Source organism: Apaloderma vittatum, unplaced genomic scaffold (assembly GCF_000703405.1).
Source record: "Apaloderma vittatum isolate BGI_N311 unplaced genomic scaffold, ASM70340v1 scaffold5393, whole genome shotgun sequence".
Classification (NCBI taxonomy): Eukaryota; Metazoa; Chordata; class Aves; order Trogoniformes; family Trogonidae; genus Apaloderma; species Apaloderma vittatum.
This window is the reverse complement of record NW_009706285.1, coordinates 9,122-21,742: the sequence shown is the minus strand read 5'-3', so window position 1 is coordinate 21,742 and position 12,621 is coordinate 9,122. Positions and strand designations below refer to the sequence as shown.

General features: G+C 45.3%; 1 protein-coding gene across 1 annotated transcript in view; it reads right to left on the bottom strand.

Moving 5' to 3' along the window:
- ATP8B1 (ATPase, aminophospholipid transporter, class I, type 8B, member 1) overlaps nt 1–11,409 on the bottom strand; it is an 18,080-nt gene extending 6,671 nt beyond the window's left edge. The window contains exons 1-18 of the mRNA XM_009865716.1: nt 11,229–11,409; nt 8,900–8,997; nt 7,941–8,054; nt 7,614–7,712; nt 7,449–7,510; nt 6,867–6,939; nt 6,701–6,771; nt 6,308–6,390; nt 5,405–5,563; nt 5,143–5,231; nt 4,778–4,968; nt 3,674–3,882; nt 3,540–3,583; nt 3,238–3,394; nt 2,236–2,430; nt 1,421–1,533; nt 758–922; nt 287–398 (exon numbers count right to left, since the gene is read on the bottom strand). Coding sequence (XP_009864018.1) covers nt 287–398; nt 758–922; nt 1,421–1,533; nt 2,236–2,430; nt 3,238–3,394; nt 3,540–3,583; nt 3,674–3,882; nt 4,778–4,968; nt 5,143–5,231; nt 5,405–5,563; nt 6,308–6,390; nt 6,701–6,771; nt 6,867–6,939; nt 7,449–7,510; nt 7,614–7,712; nt 7,941–8,054; nt 8,900–8,997; nt 11,229–11,409 — 2,215 coding nt within the window. The remainder of the gene's footprint in view (nt 1–286; nt 399–757; nt 923–1,420; nt 1,534–2,235; nt 2,431–3,237; nt 3,395–3,539; nt 3,584–3,673; nt 3,883–4,777; nt 4,969–5,142; nt 5,232–5,404; nt 5,564–6,307; nt 6,391–6,700; nt 6,772–6,866; nt 6,940–7,448; nt 7,511–7,613; nt 7,713–7,940; nt 8,055–8,899; nt 8,998–11,228) is intronic.
- Between the last annotated feature and the right edge of the window lie 1,212 nt (nt 11,410–12,621).

Genomic DNA, 12,621 nt, shown 5'->3' with positions numbered 1-12,621 from the left:
GCGGCAGTGGGGTATTTCCCTACAGAAGACAGTCACAAAATCCATGATCTAGACCAGGCTGCTCGAGGAACAGAAGTTACACAGAAGCCCATCCGGTAACTCTGGACTGGGAAGAGCTGGGATGAAATTCTGCATGTTGTAGAAATCCCTCCAGTTTCCATTTAAATGGACTTTCTTACTAAGCTTTTTTAGAAACCTATGCTTTATTTCTAGTCTGCATTTGCCCCAGTTTGTCTCCTCGCCCTCAGCCTGCTTTTAGCAGCTCCTTGGCTGGAAGTAACCCCACCTTTTTTGTCACCAGTAAGCACCCAGATTTTAATGTCGGCTTTGGAAAGCCTGGAAATAGTTTCTGGAACTCCATCCTGTAGTTTGTCCTCAATAGCTGTCGCACCAAGCAGCTGGAAGATAGTTGAGATACAGGTATTTAGTAGGATAAACAAGTGTAGAAAACTGATTCATTTTCAGTAAAGAACGGAACGGTCCTGGAAATGTCTTCACACGAAGGTGCAGCTCAAGCTAACAACTCAGTAAAGACAAGCTCTCACGTATAGAAGTGACCACCATGAAACACAGGTGCTAAAGTACTTTTCCCTTCGTTCTACTCAACGCTAAAATTTGGTGTGGCTCTGAAGTCAAGAAAACACTAAAAAGATCTAATTCAGAGTGTCCTAGTAAACAAGGATAATTTATTTTCAGAAAGATCTGTTTCTTCCTATATAAGAATAGGAGCACACTGGAAATGTAAAGCTCGACTTACAATTAAGTTTTTTTCTATTTCCTCATAGACTTTGTCCAGAGCTTCGTCACGATTAGTCGTAGCTACACTGGCCTCCACAAACTTTTTATTCCATGCTTCAAATTCATCGTGACTAATGTCTCTGTAGCACAGGCAGAGAGTCCTAAGAGTTTCATTTGCAAAAATCTGAAAAACAATAAATAATAAAAAAAGGCATATCCACAAGACAAAACTCTTCCTCTGCAAATCAAACTGAAGAGGTAAGCTGATAAGCACTTGGTAAGTCTGATAAGCCAAATCTGACTGCACAACTAGTCCCTGCTATGTCAGACATGCCAAAATTGAAATTATAGCTGACAAGGGAGTCTGAACTGAAAGACTGAAGAGGTGACAAATAGAATGGAGTATAGTGATGTGGAATACTGATCGCTATGAAAAAAAGCAAAAAAGCATGACGACAAAATTTAAGTGCAACTCTCATGAAAAGACTATGAATGCATTTTTAAGAACACGCAGAAAAACTTACATTGTTTTGATTATTTCTCAGGTTTAGGATGACCTGTAGAACCAATTACAGGTCTGCATTTATTTTAATAGTTTAGGAAAAGGAAATTAATACAATTGGATTATAGTCAGAAGCAAATGATTTTTAATTTAAGAACTGCATACAAAATTTAAACTTACATCTAGTGCTTCTTCTGTAGCTTCTCTCTTTAGATTCCTTGGGTGTAACCGTTCATAAATTACCGTATCGGCCCCTTTACAATATAGCCTGATATTTCCACTTGATTCTCTCACTGTGGAGTAAAACGAGACATGGGACAAAACGTTAGAGTACGTTTAAGTAAAGGAATAGTTTCAGATTGGATTTTTCAGCCTGTTGCTGTGAAGTACCAATACTACTAGATCCTGGTTTTTCTTCATCACTTCTAATATGGCTCAATTAAGTAACGTGGTTGACAGGTGCATCTCTTCTTCCCTTCCATGACAGGAGAGGATATTTAAACCACCAAGGATTATGTTTTCAGTAATGGTTCATCCAGCACTAACATCTCGCCCGTCGGAGCTGGGCAGAGACAGACACCGGAGCTACGATGCATGTAATCACGTAAAACCAACCGATCTCTAACTGCTTCAAGACTGACTTCTTGGAAGATAGCTCAAATCAAAACTAAAGAACTGTTTACACCTCATTCCTAGTATTCCATCAGCTGGAGGAAGATGCAACTTGTTTGTCTGCTGGGGAAAAGGGGAATAAGTCATCCTTGCAGCCTTTCCTTAAGCTTCTACGAAAGAGAGCTAAGATTGGCTTCAGCAGAGGCCACGTCTGAATGCCACGACTGTCTGGTGGGCACATGGAATTACAAAAACTCTCTTTTGCTACCCGGAGCTATGCAGACTAAAATCCATCAGACTGTGTGTGGCTCAGCTGTAACTCTTCCCTTGGCCTATGAAATACGAGTGACCTTTCCTACAGAGGTGGGTTGGAATCAGCTTACCAATGACAGACATCCGTTTTCTATCGCTGTTGAAGTCCAAGATGGCCAGGACATCGTAAGTTCTCTCAAGCCCCATTTCACTGATGGTGATGGTATTTTGTGTTCGTGAAAGAAAAACGTAGCCAAAGTTCCTGGCTGCTGTCACCAGGGCCCCTTCGTCCGGGGAAGCTGCTTGGTAACTCAGCTGACCCGGATCTTTGAGACAGCGAAAAGAAGAGAAAGCCAGGACATAGCCGAGCGTTACACACTTCCCTCCAGGTGTAAAAGCACAAACCATGACTTTGTCTCTACACAAACCTAACTTAAAATACCTTCATTTGTCAATACATTCACGTAAGCATTTTCAAAGGAAGCTCCGAAAGACACCCTTGGCCACAGAGACGCACGCGACGCAGCGGGCACAACGCCGCAGGAAGAGCAAGACAGGGCAGGACACTGCCAGTTCCACAGAGACCTCGCCAAGACGGGACTGAAGCAAAACTACTCTTCAGTGTTTTGACTGGATCTTCCAAACTATTTTTTCACATTCATGAATTCTTCAGTAGCTGTTCACCTCTAAATTTAGCTTCTGGCACATTTTTGTTACTAATTTTGATCACTTGCTGCCAACACTCTTAGGACAGACATACAGGATTCGTATACATCTGTGCGGCTGCGAGTCAAGGAGCAAGAGTGTGGAAGCCTCATGCTGAAAACACTTGTTTTTCCACACTGGAAACAAGTTTCCAAATGTGTTCATACTTTCACATATGTAGGTGAAACCAGAGACCACGCTAGTGTCATTATCATGTTATCTGGAGTTTATGCTTTTGAGATTTTAAAGATATATTTGAGCAGAGAGAAGACCTGTGGAAACAACAGAGTTCTGTACAAACTGTTCCTATACCTTTCTGAATCTGCTGTTATTTAAGATGCACGACTGTAACTGTCAAAAAGACAGTTCTCCTTCCATAAAGGGTTGGATAAATTCAGCAAATAGCACTAACTATGAGACATACTCACCAAGAGAAGTGTCAACCATGACTGTGTGACAAATGGCAAGCAGAAAAAAGAACTTGTGGATTTCTGGCTCCTTTCCAGATTTTATTTGCTCTATCAGGTAGTGATCATAGAACAAGAACTTTCCGTCTGCATATGCGTTCCAGCTGAAATCCACTTGCTGCTTAGGGAGCAGAAGGAGAGAGAGTCTGAGTGAGCTCGAGTGTGATCGCTTTGGGCCTGGTGCATCTCTTCACGCTTTGGCAAGGGAACATTCCATGCTCCACAGACCGCAGGAACTCCAGCGCCCCATCGGGCCGACCTACCTCCGGGTGGCTCTGAAGCTGCCCCCCTCCATCCCGCCAGTCTCCTGCAACACGAGCACCAGCAGTTAGAAGGCACAGGAGAGAACAAAAAAGGCTTTAGAAGGAGGGGGCGCAGTCCTGTGGCACAGACTTACCGTATCTTTGGCCGTTTATGCAGCATTTTTTAAACGTCATGATGTTCTGCGTAAGCGTTCCCGTCTTATCGGAGAAGATGTAGTGGATCTGCCCCAGCTGCTCGTTCAGCGTGGTGGTCCGGGCCTTCGCCGCCGTGTCCTTCTCAGGGTAATACATTTGCAGGTCCCAGTTGATAAAATAGCTTTGGCCCCAACGAATCACTTCGACGCTAAATGAAGGAAAATTAATTTTCTCACTCTCAGCTGCATCTCCTATTTCAAAACAATGACCAATTAACAGATCAAGGCAACACTGACTATTTTCCAGGACTCAAATTGCTTATATACCCGAGGAGCTTAAGACAAAACAATTACATTTACCAGTACGCTACAGAGCACCATCACCCCTACACAGGCCACTCCAAACCATGTTGGACTGCACAGCTCAGCTTCAACAGCACGGCACGAACTGGGGAAAAGCCTCCACACCTGATCAAGCCCGAAGCATCGATAGTGCCACTTCCCTAACGGACAGAAATCCCAGCTGGGAATAGCATTTGAAGTACAGTTGTGAGAAGGGTGGGCAAGAGGTTGGAGGATTTCAAATATGTTGGGCAGGTTTGTCAAAGGTGAATATTCACACTTTATGGAGCAGCAAGACCGCTCTTTAGAGGAATAAATCTGGAAGATACGATGTCTCCATTTTTTTTTTTTTTTCCCAAGTAGTTTCCTTCACGCACTGTGACTACAGAATTTGACTGAGAAGCTAAATACTGGCAGGATAGAGTCTCCGATTGTGTCAGAGATCACTGCTGGGGAGAATTTCTTCCTTAGTCCAAGTACAGAGCAGACACGCTTAACGCTGTAGGAAAGGCTTGCTATCTCAAAGCTGAGTCAATACTTGAGTGACCATTTTATATTAAAAGAATACAGACCGCTTTCCTGTAAAATCTCAGTGAAAAGGGTGAGCGTATCCAACGTCTCTTCAGTAAGAGAGAGACACTTTCCCACCCAACGTGAGGCTGCCTTTGTCACCACCAACAGGAGACGAAGTCCACTCACCCAGGAGTTAAGTAACTCACCCTATGCCCAGCTCGGCTGCAAAAGGCCGAGGTATGTCCCTACCTCACGTAGAGGGAGATGGGAACCATGGTGTTGAGAACAATGATGTAGCCCCAGAAGTTCAGGAAGCCACGGTACGGAGGACTGGAGTCTTGTGCGTCGTAGAGGTACCACGAGGAGTTGGCGATCTGCTGCTCCCAGTAGGTGTGCCCGATGGCGAGGCCGGCCGACAGCAGCATGAGGACCACAATGATCTACGGCGCACACAGAGAGGCCCGTGACGCTTCCAACATCTGCGCCACTTAAAACCCCAACCCCTGCCTTCAAAACACAGGGTGGAAACACTACACTGGAAAAGTTCCCTAAGTCTGCACTCGTCCTACTTAACGATGAACTCAAACATCTGAATTTTACACAAAAAGGCTTACGGTATAAACCATGTAATTCATAAGGGAGTCGATTTTCGTCCTTTTAAATTTCGTCTTTCCACTGTTTTTCATTATTTTTGTATCAGCACCTGAAAATAAACGAAACAACACAAAAGGAAAGATACAATACCCGAAAGTGCCAATTTTGCTGTTTTACAAAACTGAAACATGGAATACAGTGTTCATGAGACAAAGACGTCATTTCACTCTAGAGGGCATGTTTTTAGTCCCTAAATATCACACGTGCCCGATTCACAGCTACCTGCAAATATGACCACTCCATGGCAGAAGTCTGTATTCCTGATTTTGCATCCACGTAACAAGATCTTGTCAGCATCCAGTGCATAACTCGTGTTTCTCCAGAATAATGTTCCTGCAAACTTATCCAGTCGGTTATTAGGTTCTTCACATTCAATCAGACCTAAAACAAGTTTGGAGGAGTATATGTTTAACATATAACAGTTAATTTAAAAAGCCTTGCTCTGTACCCACCACAGAAGTGGTTCTACTTCATCAGGCTGGGTTTTCTTTGAGAAAACGAGCATCCTGAACAAACAATTTCTTTGTAATTTAGGGTGTAGAAATACTCAGTGCTGTATTGTTTGTATTTTAAATAAGGTATCTTAGGGTGGTTATTTTGTTTTCCAGATTGAAATACCAAAACGTCACTGTCTCAAGCGTCGCCTCTCATCGAGGCTGCCAGATGTACAAGGAAGAGTGAAATTACGGGCACGGGCTGCCGAAACGCTTTCACCATCTCGCTGTAAGCTGCGGCCAGCGCATCTCCTGAACCGGCAGCCTCACCTCCCACACAAATTTGCTCAAGAGATGAACTTTCTGCATCTACAGCATCCTTTGGCAAGCTGTGGACTTCAACCGATCCACATGTTAGGCGAGAAAGCGTCTCCCTTGGGTTTGTTTGGAATGCGTCACTTGCTCGTTTCCCTTTGTGTGCCTCAGCCCTCAGCCCGGGGCAGACCAGGGACAGTCCTTTCCGGCCACTTCTGCACAGCAGCACAACGCCCTTGTGCAACTTGCTCACACCACGAACTCAGAATCACAAGCACCACTGGCAACGCTTCCCCCCCCACACACATTTCATTTACTTGTCCTCTGAACCCCTTGAGCAACATCTGGGCGGTTGTCAGAATGTAACGGTACAAACCATCGAAGTCTGCCATTGCGCTCTCTTCCTGAAGGTGTCTGTGCGTTACCTCAAGTGCCATTTTGAATTTCAAGTTAGTCTCACTACGAAGAAAGGATAACAAGGTCATTCCAAAACACAGACGCAGGGCAGAAGTTTGAACAAAATGAAGCACGTCGGTATGCCACGGGTACCAACCTCCCCCGTGGAAGCAGAGGCAGAGCCACGTGGCCACGTGGTCCACCCCAGAGGACCCTCACCAGTTTTTCATGATCCCTGAACTGTGGGAATCAAAAACTGAGCAGTTTTCCAGGTGTGGCTCAACAGGTGACAAGTAGAGCCGGCAATACACACTTCTTGCTCTTTCACCAGCAAGTCAAAATAAATCAAAGAACTCCTTAAACAGTGTCTTACCCATCTAGCTCAGCTGTCTCTACATAGCAGAGACTGTTTGGCTCTGAGCTGGAGAGCAGCAAAATATCAGCCTAGAAAAACACAAAAATAAGCATCAAATAAATTCAGGTCAAGATTTGTACGGAACTCTCTAGAAACATAAAACAAATGTATCTAAAGCACTTACAGGAACGAAAGTATTTTTCTTCAGACGAATGATATCACCAACTTTAATATCTTTCCATTTTGTGTTTTTGAACCTAATATCAAGATAGTTTAATAATCATTACTGTTCAGTCTACAACACTATGCACTCTATAACTCTTGAAATATTAACTTTCCTCAGTACAAAAACATTACATCTTGGTAAGGTGGGCTTTCTCTTTTTGGAAACTGCCAATTTAGTTAAGGTCTGTAACTTAGAAGTCAACCTACCTCTTCTCTTCCCTCTTTACCTATATATGAATTCCTATCCTTCTCTCTAAAGAAGTTGCTCTTAGCACAGATTTCGTGCCACAGAATTAGGTTTAAATTACTCCTTTGGGCAACTCTCTGCCATTTTCAGTTGGGCTTTCACACAGACGGTAGAGAACAAAAAGCTGAACTCTCCCTTCGATCTGCGGTTTAAGATCTGTGACGACACGTAGTAACAAGGCCACGACCATTACTCACAGCCTCTCCCTTCGATCTGCGGTTTAAGATCTGTGCCGACACGTAGTAACAAGGCCACGACCGTTACTCACAGGGTGAAGGAGGGACCAGTACAAACCTTCCACCCTGGATGACGTCGCACATCCTGTTATTAACCTCCTTGTCCATCCTGTGTCGAGCCTGAAAACCAGGAGCAGAGAATGTACTCCCTACTGTGTTGCACAATTAAAGGAACAAACACTGTTGCTTTCTTTCGCTTTTCTTATGAACAAAACGCTCTTACAATGTCATCCAGGAGGTCTTTGACCGCAGTTACTCCCAGCACCAAGAGCAAGGGCACCAGCGTTGTGTACCACGACAGGGTAGTTATTTGGGGAATCGACTACAAAAGACAAAATCAGTTCAGTACAGGATTATCAGTCAAGCTCAGTTCAGAGACATTTAAGAGAGAAAAGAAATAAAACCAACACATCAGAGAGAATTTTAACTCAGGTTGTGAAGATGAACAAATTTATTGGGGGAGCGTTTGCCTGAGCTGCCCTACTTCAGCATCAGCTTCTCTTTAACAGTTGCACCTCAAATTCACTTCACAGTTAGTGTCCTTTCTTACCTGCAAAATGAGGAGCACAAGGAAGTAGAAGTTGGCTGCTCTTTTAAACTGTTCAAACAGGTTCAGTGGTAAAAAGGTGATAGGGTTGTACTTGTACGTCTTAATTGCATTTCCCTGGTGAAGAAAACCAAATGCCATTCACAACAGCAGATTCTTCTCATTTGCAAAGTAAAGCATTTTACCAGTGAAATCCTTCCTGTGAACTTTGCCAGAATCATGCCTTTCCCGAACAGCTTAACAGCGGTCACAATCTCAATGAAACAAGGCAAAGAAGGTCTGTTCCACCGACCTGAACATGCCCCAGGGGCACCCAGGGCGAAGCTTTCGCTCCCAGGCACTCCAGGGCATTGCGCAGGGGACAGGGAGAGGTGACAGCCTCTCCCCAGGGCACGGCCCAGCCCCACGAGCACAGAGAAGGGGAGGCAACGTCAGTGCTCTCGTCCTCCTGGGCAAGCTTATTACTTTCAAAAGTTAAAAAGATTAGGAACTGGCAAAAAAATAGTAAGTCAGACTTTTGTCTTGACAAACCAAACAAAAATGTCTCCTTTATCCTATTTAGGGAGATTTCGAATGACACTGTTTCAGTGGCTAAACCTTCCCAAATGTCTATTTGTAATAGTGTCCCAGTGTAGCTTAATCAGGATATTGCTTAATACTACACTGATACTTCTTATGGCCTCTGGGGACATCTGCAACAGCCATAGTTGAGCAGATAAAACTTGGAATTTGGGCTGAGGACACCCGGCTTCTAATGCTCTATCTTATCTTACACAAGGCTCTCGATACCATGATTTTCCATTCACAAACTCAAAACCAGTTACACTTGCCCACCCCGCTGGAAATCCTAAGGAAGCATCAACGGTGGCTTTTACCCTAATCCCCAGCGGCTCGAGAGATACTAAGAAAGTGTTCACCCCGACAAGCACTATTGGCACATAATCGAGGTAAAGAAAACTTACCGCATATTTGCTTTTTCTGAAGCACAGAAACACTGTTGTTTTAAACTGGGGCTGCTCGTAGAAGCGCCGATCATTTGCTTTAACTTGCCAGATGCCGTCTGGAAGAGACCAGGCAAAAAGGGTCAACACCCGATCGCTCTAAACCTGTGGTAACAAGGCTCCAGGCTTCAGGTTTTCTCCCAAGTGCCACCTTTTAAAGGTACTTCCCACTGAAACAAGACTGGTACCTACTTATCAGTACATTGTCTAAAAAAAGGGTTTTAAGAAGTTTCCAAGCTGTCTTTATTAACGATTAAAATATAATCTGAGGTAGAAAGAAGCGTCGATTAACAAGTTGAAAGTTGTACGAGAAACACAAAGCCTACCGGAGAAACATTTATTCAAGCTAAATTCCTTTCTTTCCCCTCTTCTGGTTTGTTTTTGTCATGCTGGTCAAGCACTAAGCACCCAAAGCGCAGTTTCTCAGCCTTTCTAGAAGTGAAAAGGTCCACTGAAGTTGAGAAAGCAATTATTTCATATAACCATGCTGTGCAATGGCTTTCACTTACAACCATAAAAAAAAGTAAAAATCTGAAGCGCTCATTTTATTTCTTCAGCCATCATTTTGTTTGGTTGTTGAAAACTCAAGAATAGGAACTGCATTTTGTTGTAAAAAGTAACAAAACTAAACCAGTGATGTCTGCAACAGCCTTCTGAAGTTTTGGACCATAAGCTCATAAAATTGCTCAAAAAGCAGCTGAGCCATCTCGCCTCCTTCTGTCACTCACAGCATTTCACTTTACAGCCTGACTTCGGATACACAACTTTCATTCCCAGTGTATTGGGTTGCAAGCTGAAAACAGTAGAGAAATATTTGTCTTGCCACAGCACTTGCATTTAAGATGGCATAAAGGACAACACGGAGCAGATGGTGCGGACGCATCCCGCCTCCTGCTCGCGGCTTACACAGAAGTGCTGCGACTCACGCTGGTTTCGCTGCCTCACCTACCATTTACCAACAAATTACTGAAGGATGAGGCTTTCATTTAAAAAAAGAGCAGCTTTACAGATGTGTGTGAATTGGGAAAAGATAATAAGGACGGGACTGAAGAAAACTGAACACATCTACTACGAGAACACTTCTTTGCCACATCCACCAGAACCTTGCAGGGTTGTAAAACCTTCGTGTCCCACATGGAAAGCTGGCGTTAGGTCTTAACTAAAACCTGCAGGAAGGAAGCTCCCCAAAATTACTTTAAATTGCTACAAAGTCATATTAATACCTAATATTTGGGAAGCTGCATTGATAATCCATCATCGTTAAACGAAAACCATCTTTGCTGGAGGAATAAACAGGAAGCAAAAAGGATGAGGTTTCTGTAGCACTACCCGAGTATCATCAGCTACTGAACCAGTCGACACATTCGACAAACTCTGCCAGAGAGCAGCAGTCAAGGTAAGAACTCAAAAAAATATGATGGATGAAGAGATGCCAAGAAAGCTGGTTTTGTTCTACAGACTACATTATCTCAGTCATTGTAAAAAACTCCACAAAACTATACACGTAACAGGTGATTATAAAATGAAAACACTTAATAGGTGGTTATAAAATAAGAGGTGATCAACTGTTCCCCGTTTCCACACAAACAGGAAGAAATCTATTAACCAGGCAGTCATTAAATAAACAGCACTCACATTGCAACACTTAAATAATAAAAAAAAAAAAGGTATTTAGGGGAGCTACAGACTTTCCTTTGGCACAGGTTAAGAACAGGTATGTCTAAAGCCAGAGAGGCTTGTTCCTGCGCTGGCAGCAGCGCACAGACTGCACTCGATGGGTTTCTGTGAACTCCTACACACCTGACCCATCTGTGACTCTGAAACCACTGCAAATAAAACGACAAGGCCACAAAATTAGCGTTGAAGTTGAAATCTCATCTGCATAAGCCTTTGAGAGCGGGAATACACGCAAACCGACAGAGGAGACAGCAGCTTGGCTTGTGCTCCTTCGAGCTTCCAGATGATGAAGCCAAGTATCTGAAGCTCTGTCTGAGCAGCTCTCAGACCACAGGCTACACTCATCTAGTGCCTGCCTTAATTAAGATGAGTTCAATAATTTTACAAAACAAGCAGTGGAGAAGAACTCTGGCTGCAGACTGGAACGAAGCCGACTTTCATTCTACCATTTAGTTAAACTGAATCGCCATCAATTACTTCTCCACGGGTTAAGCCAACCCCTTCTAAATCCTACCTAACGAACAAGCACCAAAATCAAATCGATCCATGCACGGCTCAGCCTCCATATTCAGGATCATGCGCTACCCAAATGAGGTTTCTGTCGTGGTGTTACCTTTTTTCAACGGCTCTCGGCTCTCCTCAGCATCTCTGTCGATTCGGTTCTGTCCCGGTTCGAGCGCAGACTGCCGACTGTCCAGCTCATCCTCCGTCTCATCGTCGCTGTACGGCATCACCTCATCGTTGGGCTGGGAATCCTCATCGAAGGTGGTCTCCGAGTCCCTTTCGGAGATCATGCTGCCAGCACCTTGCAAGCATTTCAGACAAGTTAGCAAAAGGAGGTAGCGTAGCGAGTGCTGGAAAGCACGTCTCTGTAACCTTCCGCTGTTGGTGCTGGTCACCAAAACCCACGTTTGAAACCAGTTTCCCCAGAACAGCGAGAAGCACAGACTCGGGTTCCAAGCACGGAGCGAAGTCACGAGGCAGTTATTTTCCAGCAAGTCCTTCACTACCGTTCTGCTGCATGTGATTACTCGCACTCCCCCCACGGGCTAAGGAACACCCCGCACTCGTGATGCCATGCACCTCGAGCAGGTTGTGGGCATCAGGGAGCCCACAAACACCTGATGCCAGGGGCCACCACACGTCCCCGCGGAGCCGCAGGAGCCAGAGTCCGCTCGGCCACAGCGTGACCAGCCCCCAGGGCACCCAGCGCAGGTTGCGCCATGGAGGCTTCGGGTCACGCAGCTCCTCCTCCGTCCCGGCCAGGCCAGCCCCTCCCAGAGCAGCCCTCGCTCCCTCTGCCCTCCCCGCAGGCCGAGTGTCAGCATTTGTCATCGCAAGAGCCCCCACCTGAGCCCGAGCAAGCTCACCACCAGTTTACGGTTCCACACCCGAGGGCAGGCAGCGGGAGCTGTGACGCACACGCACACCTCTGCCTGGAGCTCCTCCGAAAGCGCACGTGCTCCCCAGCCCTTGAGCACCAGCAATTTACCTCCCAAACTGGGATCTCCACTTTCCATAAAGTTTCTTTAAATTACAGCTCTTGAGAAACTCTTGACGTTGTTGCGCCCTGAGCTGCCGCAGCTGGCTGATCTCAGACAGGAGCAAGGCACCAAGAGGGGATCTTGGCCTCCTCCTGCATTTTTAGATCGCCGAGACAGTTTCTGCAGCTGAAGTCATCTGCTGCAACAGACAGTGTCCCACTAACTGCTCGTAAACGACTTCCAGGAGCCACCTGAGTAGGATGCAGCTCCCCTCCAACCAGCACAGGCACCTGCACGACTCCCAAGTGGTCTTCAGCTACACAGGGCCAGCCCGTGGCTTTGCTGGGTGTCTTGGCATTCTAATAACCGACCTGGCACAAGGGTTCAGGTGTTCTGATGAGCACGTCCTGTTTAGCTCTAACACCAACACTCAGATTTGTGGTACTAAAGCTCAACCTACCCGTGCTTGCTTCTGCAGGTCAACGCTTCCAAACAGTTTCTTGCCTCGCATGCCCCGGGTCC